The 21,306-nt window shown below is 43.9% G+C and overlaps 1 protein-coding gene across 1 annotated transcript in view; it reads right to left on the bottom strand.

Moving 5' to 3' along the window:
• Window positions 1-1,985: 1,985 nt before the first annotated feature.
• The window catches only part of tshz1 (teashirt zinc finger homeobox 1), a 41,961-nt gene continuing 22,640 nt past the window's right edge, over window positions 1,986-21,306 (bottom strand). The window contains exon 3 of the mRNA XM_036538574.1: window positions 1,986-5,449. Coding sequence (XP_036394467.1) covers window positions 2,109-5,449 — 3,341 coding nt within the window. The 3' untranslated portion in view covers window positions 1,986-2,108. The remainder of the gene's footprint in view (window positions 5,450-21,306) is intronic.

Here is a 21,306-nt window from a genome sequence, read left to right as displayed (position 1 = left end):
CATTACTATGCGTTAAAAACGTACAGCCCCTCGCATCAGGGGCAGCCATTTTGTGCCAGTAGGACCCAGAGGAGTCAAATCAGGAAGGGCCACACTATTTGGTCATGTTGTAAAGCGCCCATACATCAAGCCTCTTCAAGACTGCTCACAATGAATTTTAATTGTACTTCTGAATAACCCCTAAAATCAGCCTGGAGCTAGACTGGAGTTTATTTTGGATTTATCGGAAACGGCGGTTTGAACCCTGGATCTACTGACACAGGCACCCTTAACTCTGTTCCCCAGAGGGGCAGAAAGTTGCCAAGAATTCCCTTCATGATTCATTCACCAAGGTCAGTCACAAGCTGAGCATATGAGGCGTCTCGGACAATAACCACCCTTTTGCTTATCACCACCATCACATTTTAGGCCTCAGTCTTCAATGTTGGCTCGCAGGCCTTATTTTTTGGGGGGGGGGGGGGGGTTGTCTCAAATTTTTCACAGACATCTCAAATCATATTTTCAAATAATGGTAATAGAAAAACATCAATTCATATTGAGATGCATTTTTTTCTGACAACACATAACTGAAAGTAAAATAATTTAACAGAAATGTTTCTACTATACCTTCAAAAGAGCACAATCCCAGATGAAATGTAAAGAGGTAAAACATAAGCACTGTAAGAAAACGATTTTCATTAATTGTACTTTATAAACTGAATCACTTTCAAAGTATCAGTGTGTGTTATGTTTGTCTAAATTCATACAATCAATGTCTGATATGAAAATACTGAAAGAAAACATGGGTATTAACCAAGAACTGTTTTAGGGTTTATTTTACAATTGAGGGAAAAAAAAACGAACAAAAAAGTTTATTGGTGCGAGCCAAAACATTTTTTTACAACATTAATGATAAAACATTGAAATGTATATTCATTGTGCATTGCTCATTTATTTTCACACAATATCATGCATCAAACGGATGCAAGAATAGTTAAAACTATTTCCGTAAACCAAGCGGGAGGAGCTAAATTTGTATTAAAAAAAAACAAACAAAAGGAAATCTCGTGGCTCTACAGTATATACTTATATACAGAATTTGTTTTGTTTTTATTTTTATATATAAAATGACAATATAAAAGTTAAAGAATGCACACAGTCTTGAAGTACAAAGAATGTTGAGCTGTTGCAAATGGCAAGATATGTCACATGTAGTTTTTACATATTGTTGCTAATCATTTACCTGTAACAGACTTAAATTTTCTTTTTATGGGCTGAAATTGAAGCGGCACACAGTAGAAAGATAAACTTGTAACAAACCATATACAGTATTTGGAAATTACTATAAAGTGATACTTTACAATGAAAAGAAACATCTTGTGTATTTAAAAACAAACTTGCATACTGTTTTCTTTTTTCTTTTAATTGATTTGTTTTGCCAAAAGCAGCCATTTTTACCTCTATTCAGAGTGTTCATCTTTTCTTTATGTAGTACCCCTACGAAGGTGATTTGCAGATCCCTCCAAAACTGACGATTGTATTATAATGTTGCAGAGTGCCAATAATTCATGTGAGAATTGCGGAAAGAAAATTACAGGTTGATCATTAAAATCAATCTTAACAATACCAAATAAAAATACTGGTTTTCTTTACAAAATAAAACTTTTCCACTTCTTTAAGGTGCAACTTCAGTCTTCAAAAGGGCTCACCTATTATTACGGTGTCTACAATTCTTTTTAGCCTCTTCACATCCATTATTTTACATGGTTTTTTTTTTTTTGTTTCAGTCAGCCCCTTCTATAGTCTCCAGATAGACAGTAGTTTTTAATATTTTTTGTAGAGCATAAACAGAAGAGAAAACTAGTGTTTAACCTTGATTCACTAAATGACATGCACAGATCAGACAAATAGCATATAAATACATTACAAAATAAGTGTTAAAAAACAAAAAGGGAGAAATAAAACAAAGAAAAAAACGAGAAACAAAAAAAATCAACATGGTCCAGTTAGGCAGTTTCACAACATAAGTAAGACTGATTTCAAAGGCTCAGTTCCGGCCCAATGCAGTGCTGTGATCAACTTTAGTGCAATGATTCTCTGTTCAGTTTACACAGCTGCTCCCCTGGACTCTACGGTTTCTCCAGCCTCTCCAGTTCAGACACGTAGATCAGGTGATCCTCCGGCGACTTGCCATGTGTTTTGCTGAGGTGCAGTTTGACTGCGTGCTTGCTGACGAAAGTCCGATTGCACAGCTTGCACTGGAATATGGAGCCAGAGTCTTCCTCGGTGAGTCCCAGGGGACTGAAGGCCTTGTCCATTATCACCGTGGAGACGGCCTGCTGCTCCCTGATGTGGTCGACGGACAGCTTGGAGAGGTCCTTGACGCTGAAGCCTAAATGCGACTCTAAGTGGCTGATGTAGCTGGAGGGAGTCCTGAACTGCGAGGCACAGTCACTGCACAGGAACACCGGCTGGCCGGAGTCTATGTTCTTTAGGAACTTGGTCCCGCCCGTCCGCCTCAGCTGGTATTTCACGTTGGCCAGCCAATGAGAGATGGTGGTCATGGAGAGCCCCGTGAACTTGCAGATGTGCACCCGCTCCTGGGGGCCCAGGTCAGTCATCAGGTACTTCCCCTCGGGGGTTTCCCGGAGGCTGGAAGCAAACTGGGCCTGGAGGATGAGGAGGTGCTGGGGGTTCCAGTTGGACTGTCGGCCTTTCCTCTTCTGGACGGGAGACAGCTCCTCCAGGGCGTCCTCAAAAGTGCTCCCATCTGCGTCTGACTTCTCCGAAACGGAGGAAGGGGTGGAGGATTTTGGCGTCAGCCGGCCTGTTAGGTTCTTCACCATGTCGGAGATGTCCATCAGTGCGTTCTCTCGGAGCGGCGAGGAAACGGACTCCGACAAACCGGGGAGGATGGGCCGGTTGCTGCCGCCGCCGTTGCTGTTGACCGGAGTGGACGAGCTGCTGTGGTTGGTGCTACCGTTGCTGTTTTTGGATTTCCTCAAATCCATGGGCTGGTCGTTGCATTCGTAGTAGTATCTGTTTATGGACTCTGCTGGCTTAACCTGAGTTGGGTTGTAGATGGGCTTTTCCATCATGCTGTTGCTGATTTTATACAGCATGGCCAGAGGGTCCAAGGCTGGGCCTGCGGGTTTCGACGCCTTGCCCAGGTGAGTGTTCATTATGGACTGCAACGCGCTGAGGGGGTTGACAAAAGGCTGTTCTGGTGAATGGTCTGTGATAATCCCCAAACTGTTACAGCCATTGCTGACCGGCGATGCCAGGGCCTCTGTGCCATTCTTCAGATGATTATCTACCAGGCTCTCTTTGGGCTCTCTCTTGCAGACGGGCTCCACATACGCATTGGCATGGCCATTCTTCGCCGGTTTAGCACTCAGGTCATCCGGCCGGGGCGAATCCCGACTGTACTCGCTTGACGATACGGGCGAAGGCGGTTTGACAGGCGCGGGTTTGCATTTGTCTGGAGCCTTTTCCTCCTTCTCCTTCTTCACAGAGGTTTTCCCCGTGACCTTTTCCACCAGCTCCTCCATGGCCGAGACGTTGTTTCTGTGGGGATGGGGTGGGGACGGGCTCCTGGAGGAGTGGATCACCGAGCCCAGGTCAGACGACAGGGCTTTCAGGCTGCTGTTGAATGACGGCTGCACCTGGACGCTCTGAACAGCAGGGAGCGAGGATTTCATTGAGCTCTGGAGCTGATAGGCGGCATGGATGCTGGGATATCCTCCCCAAGTTGGGGTGCCTGTCTGGGCCTTGCTGATTGCACTGGACACCGTGTTTTCTAAGGACTTAAGGATATCTATCCCACCCTTGGGAGTCTCTTCCAAGTCCTCCTCCCTGAGGTACTTATACGTAGCATTTGTTTCAGTCTTCTCACTGGGCTCCTCTTTCTCCTCTTTGATCTTTTTCTCGGGCTCGCTCACCTCCATCTTCTCTTCTTCCGGTTCTCTCTTTTCCTCAGAGCCTGAGGAGTGAGCTGGGGACTCGGGCTGGGACTTGATATTAGGAACCGGCAGCCGTGTTGTGGTGGGGGGCAAAGGGATGGACTGGATCTTTTCCTCCACCACGGGGTCGAACACTAGCTGCTTCCCCTTTTTCGATGCCGAATTTGTGACTTTGAGAAAATGTCCAGTAACCATCATGTGGGCGGTCAGCTGCTGCAAAGTATCATGGGAGCTCCCACACTCCATGCACTTCAGAATCTGGGCCTTGCGTGCCTCAAACTGCCAAGTGTAGCTGGCTCCATTCTGGTAGCCATAGCGGTTGTTAGGTGTAACGTAAGGATTGGCTGCTTTTGGATCCTTCGTGCTCTCCCCAAGGGGCATGCCACTAACAGTCTCTGGGGAGCAGGGTGAGACCAAGTCCTGAAGTGCTCGCTTTTTGGTAGAGGGAACCAGCTTGGAGGCAAGGGCTGGCACCGGTTCTTTGAGAGGCACTTTCTGGTAATGTTTCGTTTTGATCATGTGGACGCTCAGATCCTGCAGGGACTCGAATGAGTGCCCGCAGTACATGCACTTGAGGACTTTCTGGGCATCTTCCTTCCCCTCCATCTCCATAAGGGAGCGCTTCCTTGGCTTGGACCATCTCTTACCCCTGTCCTCCTCTTTGTCCTTGTTGTCATCCCGGTAGTGTCCTGTCTCGTTCATGTGGACGGTGAGGCCCACCAGAGTGTCGTAAGCTGCGCTGCAGTCCTTGCACCTGAACTTGCTGGCCCCGGTGAACACAGGGCCGTAGAGCTTGTTGTTCTGCCGGTACAGCTGTACAGTGCTGAAGAGGCTGGGCTCGGGCAGGAGGTGGTAAGGGGTCTGCTGCAGGGTTTTAGCCAGAGCGGCTTGGTGCCAGTCATAGGTGATGCCCCCGCCATTGGCAGCCCCGCTGTTGCCGCTGCTGCTGCCACTGCTGCTGTTGTTGGGATTGTTGTTGGAGGTGGTGGTGGTGTTAGTGGTGGCGGTGATGTTAGCGCTACTGTTGCTGCTGCTGCTGCTGCTGCTGCTGCTGATGTGATTGTTGGCGACGCCGCTCCGCCCGTTGTGGCCGCTGCTGATGCTGTTGCCGCCGCCGATCGGCTTGGCTTTCATGATGTCCATGGCAATGCTGGACCAGGAGGCGTCCGAGATCAGGTTTGCATAGACGGCTTTCATCTGCGCCAGGCTGTCCTGCAGGTGCAGGCCATTGTCCGCGCCGCAGGCCTCCTCTCTGTCCTGGCCGTCCTTGGAGGAGGTGCTCTTGAAGTCGGCCAGCTGCTCGCTGGCATCACTGAGCGGGGAGCCGTACCCCGCGTCCGGGTTGGTGGCGGTGCTGAAAGGGGAGTTCTGGTAGCTGGGCAGGTCCTTGCCATCCTCCTCCTCGTTGCACAGGAACTCAGCGTCCTGGCCGTCCAGGGACAGGCCGTCATCCTGCAAGTGTTCCTCATCGATCGTGGCTGCCTTGAGCTCATCCTCAGGTATGTAAGCTGAAAAATAAAGACACAAAAAGGTTAGCAACCAAGGAGATTCTAGAAGAAAAGTATGCAAATCCAAGGAGAGCATTTGATTGAATGCAAACACATTCTATGATTCTAAATGCACAACAAATCTATAGAAATCTATTATATACACAGTACATCTCACATAACACTTTCCTCTGGAGGTTCATTATAGGAAAAAAAGCTCTAAGTAGAGATACATGTCAAATGAAAACTGTAAAGAAAAAAGGTAAAACAGTGATCATTTTTCAACGAGTGGCCTTCAGCACTCTTTAAGCTAGGGCAACTCTTGCTGTAGGAGGTTCAGAGTGGCAAAGATGTGTATCCTCTTGTCAGACCAGAGTCAGACTTTTACATGCTCTGTGTGGTGATTCTTGATTTCTTTTTGTCAATAGCTTTGGCAGGACACACAGGTCGGCAATTATAAAGCACCAAATATCCATATCTTGACTATGATAGATGTTACCCTTCAGCAGACTGTGAAACAAAGCTATTGAATATTGAAGAACTACAGGGGTCAAAGGGATCAGGGACACACAGCCATAGTTTCTCCATTTTAAAGAAATAGAGGGGCAATGAGTCAGTGATGAAGAAAATTAATCTTAAAACTGGCAAATCATGTATGTTTTTATGTGATCTAACGATATTCCATTAAAATCCTGTCCTGGTACCATTCTGTAGTCTGGCTCTGTCCTGTATTCATGTCCATGCTGAATTCAACGCATACGCCAGTCCAAATGCACTTGGATGAAGATTTTTAATTTTTTGAATAGTTGAAAGTAATGAAAAACTGTTTTCTCTGTATATGTGGCATACCAAAAAATTCATACTACTTTCTTTTTATTTTCATATTTGTGTCAAACTGTGTCAAAATATACTTTTTTTCTTTTCTTTCCCCACAACTGTATTCACAGAAGGTACAGGGATATACATTATTATACATGTCAATGAGCAAAACGTTTCATGATACACAGTTCTACTAAACTCGGTGCTTCACAAGATTGATACAGACTTGTAGCCAAAACGGCACATATCAAATCACCCTCAGTCCAGACAGATATCTCTTTCTCCCTTCCTCTCCTCCTAACTTGAATCGCTTTCCCTGGGGAAATCTAACAATTGGCCCTGAGTAGATGTTCGACTCCCCACTTCAGAATTATCTACAAACACAGACATGCCACCGGGAGGGGGGCAGGGTGGTGGAGGGCGGGGGAGGGGGGACACCACAGCTCTTGTCAGAGCCCTCAAGTATATAGGACACTGTCAAAGAAACAAAATGCACCTTCAGGGATATTTAAACCAATTCTGTGACTGTGCCATCCATGACAGAAGTATTAATCTTATAATTTGCAATAGCAAATAATTGTTTAATATAAATTTACAATTACATTAGAAATGTAATGTTTTTTTCTTTTTTTTAAATGTTGTATGATGAAACAATCCAGGAAGTAAGCATTTCAATATATGGGTGGGATTCATGTACACCTGATAAATACAGCAGAGGGAAAGGGTGGAATTACAGTACAGCAGTCTGGCCTGATGTTTTTTTTTCCCCTGAATTATGCCACACCAATAGCTGTTTCCTGCTTTGTTTTTTGCTTTTCACCGCAGCTGCGCAGGACACGGCATCGGTCAGACATTGATGCCTCTGCTTCCCCTGCCGCGGCTCTCACGCAGACACCTCAGAATCCACGTCTCTGGGCAGGGTGCTGCGGAGGACGCGGGGGCCCTTACGAAATGTTAAGTTGACGGGAGAGAAAGTTGTGTCAGCCGCTGCCGCTGAGTGGAAATGACAGGTCACGCTGTCACAGTCCACGCTATACTACATCTCCGAGAGTCGAGCCTTGTTGGGGGGGGGGGGGGGGGGAATCTGGAGTGGCCCACTCGAATGCGAATGACTGGACTTCGCTGGAGAGGGGGCCTTACTCTGCAGACCGGGACTGGTGCCTTCAACAATTTCACTTCCCAATGGGGAAGTGAAATTGTTGTCTCTACCCCTCCTCTTACAATGATCAATCTAGCCATCTATATTCATAAATTATTTTTTGTCGATTAATAATGCATCCAGGTAAAGGTGTAGCTAAGTGCTATTTTTTGTAGCCTGTCTGAAATGTAACCAGCTAACGACTTCGCACGAAGGCTTTACATCTAGGAGGAGATCAACACAGATACAAGAAAAGACCTATGTATCAGCAGCCGCACTGAGTGCAAAGGAAGACGTTCCGTTTTTCTTCAGGATGAGATCCGCCATTTTTTTCGTGAAGAATTTGTTACCAGACAGCGGCCACTGATGGAAACAGCGCGCCAGAATGCTCAAACAGACAGATGAGATTTTGCAGGCTCCGCTGAAAGATAAGGAGCAGCAACATTCCGTTTTATTAATTTGCCTGATGAGTGGTGAATACGGGCTATGTGTTGCTAAGTACGACTCCGAACGGCAGGATTAAATTCCCTGGTCTTATCAGCTGCTTCTGGAGACAAACAAAATGACACGTCCTTTAAAAAGGAAAAAAAAAGAAAGGCAAAATGCATTTCTAACATCATCAGCAACAGGAGCCTCAGGCTGCCTCCCTACTGTTCTTCAAAACATAATCAGATGGTGTGATTAAAGTTGGAGGTTGGGGGGGAGGGGGGCGAAGATTTGGATATTAGAGGAGGAGGTGGCTAGGTATTTGCAGAAGGCGGTACTCTCCAAGTGCATTTCCTGCTATGGGGTGTAAAAAATTAGATTATCAACATTGTTAAATAGAGCAGAGACCGAAAGACCAGCGGAAGGAATGAGATGCACCGAAAGTGGGCGAGTAAAGAATAGCAGAAGAAAAACCAAGAAGATTAAAGCCTAGATCACAGCATGATTTTAGTACTCATTTAGCCCTGATAATGTTGGTGAGTTTCCTAATACTGCTGTCGAAACTTGGCGCGGGGAGGCTGAAATCGAACAGCGGCTTAACAGTGCCAAAGCGTCAGATGCTTCCAAGCTACGATGAACGTTCATGCGCACACCTTCCAGTTTCCATTCAATTTCTGGCAAGTCAGAAAACTATCTCCAGCTTCACTCAGTGAGTGTCAGGGTACCACTCCCTGATTTCTAAACTCCTATGATATGTCAGCCCTGACTCCAATGATTCTATAGGAAAAAAAAAAAAAAATCTGTGGCCAACCCGTATAATGTGACAGGTACACTTGCGAAACACTTGCTTACCGTTTTCAAAAACGGCACTGTGTGTTCTAAGCTTAAGGAAGAGAGAGACAGAATGAGGGGAGAGAAGGGAGAGAGGGAGAGGGAGATGGAGAGAGACAGAGGCTCCTCAGTTTCCCCTTTATCTCCTGCCTGCACTGTGAGATGTGTGTCCTAGATGCCAGTATCAGTCTCTCCTGATGAACCAGATGTGCTGTCAGCTTCAAACAGCAAGCAAACCTGCCATATCATAATCTGAGTGGACATAATACCTGATATGTGTACGCGGCTACATTTACTGTTGCCTGGGAGAGGTGGGAGACAGGGAGAAGCAGCTGTGCTGATGTGTGTGTGTGTGTGTGTGTGTGTGCTGATGTGTGTGTGTGTGTGTGTGTGTGTGTGTGTGTGTGTGTGTGTGTGTGTGTGTGTGTGTGTGTCCACACATGTGTTTGACTGTGTATGATTGTGGGTTTGTGTGTGTGTGTATGTGAGTGAGATTGTGGGTCTATATGTGTTTCTGCATGATTGTGTCTTTAGGTGCATGGTGCATAAATGTGTGAGTGTGTGTGTTGTGTCTGTCTCTGTATGATTCCGTGTAAATGTGTGTGTAAGAGTTTGCATATGTATGTATACACTCCTCATATGAGTGAGTGTGTTTGCGTTTGTGAAACTAAGTATTCAGTATACACACAAGTGTTTTAAATCATAATATGATCCCAGATTACGATAAACCCTTTCCCTTATATCTTTCCCTTATATCTTCTCCTATTGTTTGGTTTCTGTTCTCTGGATCAACATTTCTTTGATAAATACATTGTTTTTTGATCAGTTCAATTGATTGTTGACTTTCAGCTGGGACAAGAAAATGTAAGATGAGCTATTCTGTGGCACCTGTCAGTCAACTGCCACGGAAACTATAAAAAACAACAGTGGTGAATACACAAAGGAGCGAGGACAGAATATCTTAAAAGCAAATGAGAAGTCATGGCTCATAGGAATGCAGGTGAGAAAATAGTCACGCAGAAGATGAACGGTGTGTAACGAACGTGTGTGATTGCTCTTTGTGTCTGCACATTCCCCGCTGTTTCCCAAGGACCCCCTCGAAAATGAAAAGTTACATCTCCAGGGGCTGCATTCTGGAGTGAGGGAAAAAAAAGAAAATTTAAATGAATAAGAGAAACACATACATGTATAATTACTAGGTCGAAATTTCCGGAAAGCTCGGCGCGCAGCAAACCCTGACACGGGACCCGAGCCGACAGTGAAGGAGCGGGGGAAGAGCCGCGGAGCGTCGCGCGCGCTCATCGTTACCGCCGCGGGACGGGTGACGGCTGGGACGGCAGAGCGGGGCCATCTGTGCCGACAGAGCGCCTGTCACTTCGGCTCTGGACGTCCCAGGTTCAGCCGGAGACAGGTGACACCGCGACAGGACAGGACCGGGCCTCAATGTCACAAGTGCCAGGGATCAGCTCATCCAAACCAGCCAAGCCAGGTCAGACGAAACGACATCCATACTTTAGCTCTATCACAATCCATCTCATCTCAGCTGCACGCGCGCTGCTGGTTAAGAGAAATTTAAATAAATGCGTTCGAAAAAATCAAGTTTTTTTTTCTTTTTTTCAGAGTTAGGCCTTGTATTGTTGCAGGCTTGATTATTGTGCTTTTGAATATGATACATATTTGGCTGTCTGAAATGCGGGGTAGCAACAGACAGGTATGGGAATAAAATCTCAGGTTGTTCAATTATTAATGTGACAGAGGGGGTCTTTTTTGTACTGCTGTATTGTACTGACATGCCATGTGGGCTGGAGCTGGGGTTCTTAATTTGCGATTCATTTTCTCTCACGCATGTTGCTCATACAGCCATACCAAACATTTAATAGCTCATTGCACGGGAATGATTTAAACGAACTACTAAGGACATTTATCACAATGACCTCAACCATATAAAAAATGTTTTGGCACTAACTAGTCAAGTCCACATGACTGACAAAAAATTGGGGGGAAAAAAAAGAAAGACACCCTTTCTAGATGAACAGTACTCAGAATATTTCTGAGAAAAAAATCCTGCAGTTTTTTTCTTTTTTTTTTCTTTTCTGGAGCGTCTGCCAGTTGTAAAATCAATGAAAATATCTGTCAGGCACCGAGCGCGACAGCATTTGGCCGGTGTCAACCCTAAATAAACTGGATAAGGAACCCGGCTAACGCTGGAACAAAAATGAAATGGGATGAGACCAGTCGAACTGCAACCCGCATGGTTCACTGGTTGATTTCTTTCCCCCTCTCTCTCTCTCTTTCTCGGTTACTTATTTATTTATTTATTTTATTTGATTTTTAGAAGGGGGCAATCACGGCAGTCATTTGTGGTACTAATGTCCAATTCAGCCCGGCTTCATTCATCTGATTTAGGTGGTCAGAGTGGTTTTTGAGTGGGCCGGGGGAAGCAGGCCCTGTTTAGCGGCCGTTTTAATGGGAAACTGGCAGTCTTATTTCTTTCCTAGATGCGGTTTGTCACCAGGTCTCCATTACATGCCACTCAGCTTTGATGTCTTTGGACAGGGCTGATCAAAAGATGTCATTTGACCTACACAGCATGGCAGAAACGTGGAGGCGGCGCGTAGCGGGGACACTCTGGCTGTAAATAAAATGACATTATTATTTCCTCTGTGCCATCATGTAGAAAAGCCAATTATGGTAATGTACTGCCATGTCAGTGGAAATACGGGCAATCTTTTCTGGAGCGGCTAATGCAGGGCTTCACAGTCGCAGAGCTGCCGCCTCTGACCAAATCAGCAAACAGCAGGCAGTCGCTGAGGCCTAGCTACTGTCCGCTGGTCCCAGCAGAGAGACACTTTAACAATTATACACATATGCTGTTATTTTCCACATTCGCCTAAGCTCTCGAGGGTCTACAGCACACAGAACCTGCAAAGACGGCTCAGCCATGCTATTACACTATAGGTTTTATTTGACCAGATATTCAGATATTTAATATTGTGGAAAACCACAGTGAATTACCTGTTTCTTCACTTATTGTTTTGATCTGTGCTTCCTTTTTAAAAAAACATGAAGCAATGAATTTGTCCCCATTTTCCCCTGAGATTTTTAGAGAATGCTATCGTTATATTTATGTACCACAGCCTAGCTCAATTGAGTCTAGCACAAATGCTGCCGAGCAAAAATGAGTCGTTTTTTTTAACTACTATTGCTTTGAATGTGATCTTCTGAGGACTAATTGTCTCAATCAGTTGTCACTGTTTTCTATTCTTTCTTATTTCGGTGACGCCACTGGATGTAATGCGATGTAATGTCTAAGTCTACCTTTTGAAGTCTATACCAGCATGCCGTTTTTATTATTTTATTTACCAATTTTTTACGAGGACATCCCCGAGCCCATTTTCCTTACCAAACGATGCGTTGCTGATGGCGTTTCTGGAGACGCTGTTGAGCAGTCGTGTTAAATTCCTTTCAGCTCTACCTCCATGCCCACTCTTGAAAAAGTACACCCACCCACCCCCTTCTCCATGTGGAATAATCGACCATATGGCAGAATACCTCCAGGGCTGAAGGGAACTGGTGTGGTATCCCGTCTGCTGTGCAGATTTATCTCCTTGGCTTAAAAACTTCCGGTGGTGCAATAACCACGCTATTTCTATGCGCCCAAGCCAGGAACATTTTGGATTACACAAATGCAGCTTGCAGTGCATAGAAAGTGTGCCTGAAACTGCAAGTCATACTACACTGCAGTGAGCCCCGGTGCTGCTTGCTTAGGGAGCGAGGATGGTAAAGCTCGGGCCACAAAGCACAATTGGCCGAGCTTTTTGTTATATACTGAAAGATGCATTTAAACCCAATCAATAATAATAATAATAATAATAATAATAATACATTTTAGTTACAAATGCATTTTCTCAATTCTTCAAGCACTGTCAGTGGTTAAACAGAGATATCAAAACAATGTATGAAACTGGGAAAGGCCTTTCCTAAACATTCTGATGAGCCAGAGTAATAGTATGGTGGCTTACAGCCAAAATACAACTGTACTAATTTCTATCAAATATCGGGTCATTTGTTCAAGCATCCAAACTAAACAAAGGCATCTTATTACCACACAAAACTTACTCGACCGAGCCATTAAAAATGTGCAGCTTAGTTTGGAATTTGTAACGAATATTCAAAGGGGAACATCTGCCCCTCAGAGCAGTCCTTGTACCCTGTAATTACTTTCAGCAGGTAAGTAATTGTTTACAAGGTAAGCCATTCATCGGCAACCAGCACTACATAAGACAATGAAACCAGGAGTAATGTTCAATATTACAACAATGTCCCTTTATCGCAGAAAAACAACTGCACTGATGTTCGCCAATAGCAATTTGGAGAGTGAAATTCTAAAATCTACATCAAACAGACACATAATTTTAACCCCCCCCCCCCCCCCCCCATTTTATCAGAGGTAGAGAAAGAGAACAGGAAGAAAAAAAAAAGAAACACGCAACACCGGTCACGCGTACACACACCCGCCTGTGACACGTCCACGCTAATGCGGAGTGCGTCCCACTTCATCATTTAATTTTTAAAAACCCTAAGGTCATATGACACACTATCCCCGTCATTTGCAAGTACATTAACTCGCTGGCCAATGCGACAGTCGAATTATGTTAATGGGCTGCTAAAATGGGTCATATAGACAGTGCACTTTACATTAATTTCAAACAATGGGGAGGAGACGGGGAAGGGAAGGTGACAGCTAAAGGAGAAGCCGCCTTCCACCACCATCACACGCTTTAGGGAGGGGATGGAGGAAGCGCGAGAGATGGGCGACTTAAATTGTTAACGACGGTGATGACAGCGGCAAAAAAAAAAAAAAAAAAAAAACATAATCTGCCGATTAAGGCTTTGCACGTGACGTAGAATCAGTGTAATTTCTGAACAGTGATAATAAATAATAAGCACATTTAATTAACGAGGGTAATTATAAACAGATACATTAATCCAAAAGCTGAGACACTCAAAATAAAGGGTGGACTCAATGTGTATCCCACAATGCATTGCTGCATTGTTTTCCTTGCCTATATACAGTGTCTCCGGCTTTTTGTGTCCATAATATTTGAATCAAAATTTTTTATATTTTACCACTGTATGTCTGTATGCCTATTTTTCAACCTGTGAAACACATATTGCCGAAAAATTCTTTCCTGTTTCTAATGCTTTTCAATGGCCACACTTCCTGCATAAACTGCATAAAATATATGTAATATCTGGGAAGATACAGATACAGCTGAGATAACATCAAGCATATCTCATCCTGCTAATATATTGTCAGAAATGCAATTGTCATGCTGCAATGACACTTATCAGAAATAGTAGCCTAAAAATATCTGATACTCGCACTGGGGTAGACAACTCAAATGACATCACAGATTGCTCATTGCATCATTCAAACCCATTTCAATGCACCATTTAAATGGCATTTCATTTTATATGCAATGAACACAACAAAGAGTGGGCTCGGTATACAGCTACGGTAACAAATGCAATTAGGAAGCAAATGGTTACTGCGTTGGGGCTTTAATTGGACCCATATGCACTACAGTAATTGAGAAGAGGAAGGGATTGTAAACGTAGTGATATTAACTTCATGTGAATAGCTGGTAGCCTGGTTTGAACAAGCTGTGTAAATGTAGCTAACTACAGCTACTGCAAAAATCAGAGTAAGAAATGCCACAGTGTTCATTTCTTACTCATGTACACTGTGTTTGCTAGGCTACAACAAAATAAAATATGTTTAAATTGAATTATTTAAAGGAAGTTTATTGGAACTAATTCTTGTTTATAAAAAATGTGGTTTATAATAATACTGAAATCAGCCACAGATGGCAAAAATGTAGATGTATTTGATTCACTGAACTTTACAGAGGTTAGCTGGACCTTGAGTTTCTGGCACAAAGAATATGAAAGGAGCTTTTTAACTTCAACGACTGAAGGTATTCAAACAACGTAAAGGACTTTCCACACAAGAGCATGACATTATGCAAACAACAACCCAAGTGCCATATCATGTCTGTTTTTTGTGAAATAAGCCATTTAGTCAAGCTGAGTGCTTGTCTAGTGAGGGAGCAGATTTGGTAACCTGAGCTGTTGTCTTTGACATGGGCTTGCGTCTTCTCTGAAGTGTCATTACCTGTGGCTCTGTGCAAGCATATCAAGGCTGTTTATCCTCCAAAAAAGCTGAAGACAGAAATAAAGTGGTTATCTTTTTTTTTCAATTAAGGCTCTTTGTTGAATCATTGGACCCGCAGACACCACAATTTCTTTCATGCTGAAGGTGCGAGAAAATATTTTGTGACGGCAGGCTTAATTGTTGTTATTTTCCCAGTGGTAACATGGCCTGGTTTACCGCTTCAGCATCGGTCTAGCAACAGACACTTCCAGGGACTCAACGTGTCTATATACCCTTGCATGGTGTGATCATAATAATCCACACCACAACCTACCCGCTCGGCCAACACACACACCTTACACCACTCACCTCAGAAGAGTATGTACTGGTGGAAACTTGGACTGTTCTCTGAAAAAGATCTAACCCAGGGAATGTGTTTGGTATGGACTTGCCAAGAACGGATTAAATGGCACTAAAATGGACACCTAGGCCTCATTGGTGGGTACTCGGAATGTCCTAACAAAAAATTTTACCAGGTTTCATTTGTCAAATTGAATTTTTGTTGGAGAATTTCAAAATAATGAAATCTTGAAGTTCTTATAAACAAACAAAACAAACCAATTTCCAAACACTGACAAAAAACTTGAAATATAAATCAAATGGAAAATATCAACTATAAAGGCTTTGTTAGCACATACACCACATCAATACCTGTACGTTTAGCCTTTCAAATGCAATTTAGATGCATTTTTTTCAAATGTCAAATTTTATATAAAAGCAACGTCATTTCTCCACACCCACACGTACAGCCTCACTGTTATAAGATATGTCTGCTTAATAAGGTGTGCTGTGCCCCGTATGGGATATGAACCCACATGCTCTGTGTGTGGTCAGGACCTCAGAGTATTAAGCTCAATGCTTCATCAACTGCAAAAAAGAGGCATTCCTCTGGCCCCTTTGGGCTGTGATACTACCTCTGGACGCTGCTGAGAGTGCACGCCAACATTCAACAACACTGTGCATCATTTATGAATGATATTTTAAACAGAGCTGCCTAACCTTTCTCCATGGCTTTACTGTTAGACTGAGTCTGAGCACCGACAACCACCACAAATACTGTCTAACAAAAGTCAAAAGTTGTTTTTTTTTTTTATTTTTTGCTTTTCATATTCATTCAGGCTGACCACTTTTGTGATAAAGTAACTTTCCCTACCTTTTCCAAAAATGACACCATTTACAGCAATAGTGATACCCACAATTCATTCAACCTATGATCGTGAACCGTGTAAATGTGTGCTGTAATAGTTCACTTATGCTGATTATTTCATCAGCAAAAGTCATTTTATATGAAAACTCTGACCTGCCTAGTTTCCATTTTGAATCAGGCTGGTACCGTCTACATCTTGAATAAAACTATTACAGCCCTGGCGTGAGTCTTACTCCAGACTCGTAAAGTCCTGGCAGGAGACTTGAACAGGATAGGGAGGACTCAACCGCAACAAGGGTGGAAGTGAAAGAAATCAGTGCAACAAGAATAAAATAATAATCCAATTTATGTTTTGATCCAGAAATGAATAAAAACAGAAATGGAGACAAGAATAACTCTATTTCTGTTCCAAACAAAGGCTCTTCCTCATTCCTGCTCAGATACCTGTACTGCACACTCAGTGTTATGTACACAGCAGGTGGACAGGTCTCCATGGCTCACAGGTTGAGGAATCTCTTCCACGAAGAGGCCCTAACAAGTTTGGAGAGTGAGGGGAGGGAGGGAGGAAGGGAGTGAGAGAGAGAGAGAGAGAAAGCTAGAGGTGGTTCTTTTTTTATTTATAGAGCCAGTCTATTTATATCCCACTCAAAGATCAGATCAGAGAAGCAACTTGTGGGCAAAGTGCCAAGGTGGCGTAGTGGTGAGCCTCTCTCTCCCCCCTCTCTGTCCCGGGGAGGGCGGGTATAGGTGCAGTCCTGCTGCAGCTCACATCTCAGCAACACGCTGCTCTTTCCCCTCCGCATCTGTTTGTGTTCGCATTCGTTCTATCCTCCGAGTGCCTTCTCTCTCTCTTTCTGTAGCTCCGTGTGCCTCTGTCTCTCCCGCTCTCTCCCCCTTCTATGCCTACCTGCCTCTCTCACCCTCACTGCATCTTTCTCTCTCCCCCCTCTACCTCTATGTCTGTCCATCCATCTTTCTTCTATATAATTCTGCATCTGTGTACACAAAAAGCCTCTTGAGCAGAGGCTAGCCGCATCACCTTCCATTCGGAGGCTGCAATAAAACAGTCTCTCACACACACACACACACACACACCGGAATGACAGGGATTTTTCCAACGGCGGCCGGCAGGAAACGAGCCCCCTCGCGAGGCGCGCGTGAGGAGGGGTGGGGGTCTTTATCTCTGCGACAGTAAAGCAGAGGATCAGACACCGCTGTCCTTATTCTTCACACATAGCCGCTGTCTCTCCAAGCAGGTCGCAAAAATACACACAACATACGAGGCGCGGACAACACCGGGCCGAAAACAAGTAAACGACCCTGACGGCATACAGTCGGACTCGACGTGTTACTGGATCAATAGGCTGTAGTTGTCATGATCGATGCCATTTTTTTTTTCTTTCACTCAGACTGTCTGCATTTAGGCCACGTCACAAAACCCAAACACAAGGTGACCCACCTGTGCGGGCTGACCTCAGATCAGTAACATGTGCAGAGGTTCTGACCAAGAAATGGAGAAGGTAAAAAAAAAAAAAAAAAAAAAACAAACATGCTATCCCTCATCGACTACTTCAGCATACCAGAGTCTCCTGTAGAATAATAAAATCATAATTACAAAATAAATCCCAATGCCTTCATTTAATTATGTAACAAATGCTTTTGACATGGGTATTAAAAAATGTATTATTTTCAGTGGGCCAATACAGAGAATGAAAATGATCTTATTAAATCACATAAATAAAAATACAAAGATAATAAGGACCTGATCAAATGAGGGCATTCTGCTTGTCTGTAATGCTGTGAAAAACACAAGACACACTCTTTGGAAGTGGATACAGTCAAGTGATGCTTCAGTGAAATGTCAACAAAAAGTGACTCAATTATAACAGGTTAGCCAATTAACAAATGGGTGATTGTAGATTAACACAAAGTGGAGTTTTTTTTTTCTTTATCTTATGCCATGGCAAATAATTACTGACTGTAATTAATGTTCCAGGGGGAGGGGGGATGTACTACAGCAGTGGTACCCATATTAGCAAGTATTTATGGTGATGATTCTCTCAATTTGAAGTGTAGAGGTGAGGTGAAAGGTGGTGAAATATTGGGATGGCCAGAATCACAGGCTTTAAAGGCATTCTGAATTCTGTGAAGTTCAGAGAACCCCATGCTGACATGGCGAGTGCTTGGAAGAGCACACGCCCAATTTTCAGACTGCTGCTGTAAATTGCTTAGATGAAAGAGGAGCTCGTGGTACATATCTGAGACACGGCCACAAGCTGGTATTCAACCCGGAGCAATAATCACTTTCATTACTATTCTATACGTTCACTGCCAGTTATTCAGCTAACAAATCAAATCAATAAAAGTGAAAAGTGAAATCATTACAGCTTTATTTTAGTTTTAGTTTTTTACATTATGACTATTTTTTTTTCCCTCTTTGCACACTGCAGATTTATCCGATCTAATAAAAAAATAATCTATTTCCCATTTTTCGAAAGACAATTTTTCTCATTACTCTATTCTTCTCCTGTGGTTCACTCCTTCAGTGCCATACTTCTACTTTCACTCCCTGTCTCTTTGTATGCCTCCCCCCTTTCTAATTCTTCCCCTCCTCTTATCATTTTTTCCCTCTCCTTCCTTCTCTCTTTCTCACTCCCCCTGTCCCTTCCTTGTAGTCCCTCATTCTCCGTCTCTCCCTGGTCCCATCTCGTTCTCCATCCCCCAGTCTTTCCCTACCTGTCTCTCTCCTTCTCTCTTTCCCTGCATATTCTCTCTCTCGGTTTGTCCAGATTCTCCAGTACCCAGCTCCGAGCCTCCCTGACAGGGGACACACTCCATAAATCCCACTTTCCCCCCGTCAGAGCAGAGCCGCTCAGCGCTGAGACAACGGCCATTATATCATAAGCACCGCAGCCCATCTGGTCTTTTATGTGGAACCAATTTCATAAAAAACAAAAGAACACAAGAACGTAGAAAGCATAATGACGAGAACAGGCCATTCAGCTCATCTTAGCTCATAATTTGCCTATAATCTACAGTGAATCTATCACTGTGTATAGTTTGGTCTTGAAGGATCCCAGGGTCTCTGACTCCACTACACATCCCCACAAGCTATTCCATGGATTACTAACTCCATGCTGCCTAATGTCAGGGTGACATTTACACTTAACTAAATTTACCCCTGTACTCTCTGTCTCTGTTGCCACACCTTGACTTATCCTCTGTGGCTCACCTTATTAATCCCTACCAAGATTTTAAATTGTTCACTTAACCTCCAACTCCATCCGCTTTAAATGAGACTAAAGCATTTAAGCGCATTAAGTCTCTTTTATATATGTCATCTGTTTAAAACCCGGGACTAGTTTTGTTGCCCGTCTTTGTACATTTTCTAGAATTTCTGTCCCTTTTTACATGAGAGCATAAGTATCTTGATGGAAAATGAGGTTTGGGGAAAAAGTCTCCTCAGAGTGGACACGGACCTGCACTAAGCAGGAGGTCCAGAGTTCCCACCACACTTAGGGTCTGACCCCTGTCTGTTGCCATGCTCTGACAAAAGTCCTTGACCTGAAATGTCTGCATGCAGCCCTGTCCAAACTGTAAGAAAATGCATGTAATTTGAAGCATAGGAGTGTGCTGGAATTCTGAATTCATTTACAGGATTTGCCAGAATCACGTACTCATTTTCTCTGTACTTCTCCCACTGAGATTTCAGAATGTATCAATAAAAAAAGCCCCAAACACCTCTTCCTCATTAAACCAGTACAGTGAGGAGAGGGAGAGTGTTGACTCTTAATTCTCACTAATTAAAAAGATTCACAACCGCGCACTGACCCAAGGTAATTTACATCCAGAATAAAATGAGACACACTAGAAGTAACTAGGCACGTTTGGTCAAACTCCTGAGCTCTCAAATTTCAGAGAAAGTTTGAAATCATGTGCAAAGTTCCAGGAACACCTAGACATTTCACTGTGGGAATACTGGCATGCCAGAGCTTTTTTATTCCCTTTCTCACTTCATTTGTTTCAAGACCATGTGCTGAGAGTAAAATGAGTCTGAGGTCAGAGTTCTTCACAAGAGATGAAGCATTTTTTCACACACATCTATAAAGGAACTACGGGCCTGTCTACACTAAAACCGTTGTGTTTGACAAACATTCAAAAATTTTGATTTTTCCATGAATGAATGTCTAAACTGGGTTAAGAATCTAACAAGGGTTAGTTAACTCCCATTTCTGTCCCAGAGTGCCACAGTGCTCAATCATGAAGCAGGAGGCATGTGTGAACAAATACAATCACACAGAGGAGTAGTAGCTAACTAGTAAGGCATTATCTGTAAGCTCGTAGCTATGTTATGTGGTTGAATCTATGGATTATCTTGTTAGCTAGCAACATTTTTATTTTCCGTTCAGTGCAAGCGGTCGTTGCACATGCAGGACCCGTTAATGATATAAGTGAGAAGAAATGCAAAAAAAAAATTAGCTAGCCATTTATTTCACTGATCAGTTACTGACATTATAAGCTGCTGATAAAAGCAAGAATCTGATGTCAGCTAAATATAGCTAGTTTGTTGGGCCAGGTTGTTTGCTGAGCATGTTGGTATAGTGGAGTATTCTACCAGCACTCTGCTAACAGAGTTGTGAGTGAATCATGTCAGCTGAGGAACGCAGGCTGGGTTAGAGTGTTCGCAGCTGCGTTTGAACGTTTAACACGTGAAACTCCACTGTGGACAGGGCCTTATAGGGTTTAAATGCAGCAAAGTAAAGAAGATACTTCCTGTCCCTTTAAATCCCCCTTCCTCACCGCCTCACCCAAAACTTCACCTGTGTGCAGCGCCTGTCAGACAACTTTGCAGCTGAGCTCAACACGAACTGCAGCTGGCTCCATCGCCTAGCAACAGCGAGTTAATAGATGACCCCAAAGATGGATAATTACCATAAATCACCCTCACTCAGACGCTTGGAAGGAGACGAAAAGAGAGAGAGAGAGGGGGAGAGAGAGAGAGAAAGAGAGAGAGGGATGAAAAACAAAGAGGGGCGTGACTGGCCACGCACGCACTAATGCACCTTGATCAACCCCGTGTCTACCCAGGCTGCAAGTGGCCTCCTTGCTGTAATTGAACACCCCCAATCCTAACCTCCCCATGGTGCTGGTCATCCGTCTCCCGACTGGCCACCATTCAGGGAGTCTTCTCTTTACACACGAACGTTAATCAATGACCAGACACAAACTAGTCCCACAGGCAGCCCCCAAACCCTGTTCTGTGCAGTACACAAAGACACCCTGCTCCACATGGCCTGCAA

The sequence above is a fragment of the Megalops cyprinoides genome, chromosome 10 (assembly GCF_013368585.1).
Source record: "Megalops cyprinoides isolate fMegCyp1 chromosome 10, fMegCyp1.pri, whole genome shotgun sequence".
Lineage (NCBI taxonomy): Eukaryota > Metazoa > Chordata > Actinopteri > Elopiformes > Megalopidae > Megalops > Megalops cyprinoides.
This window is presented reverse-complemented; position numbering and strand designations above follow the sequence as displayed.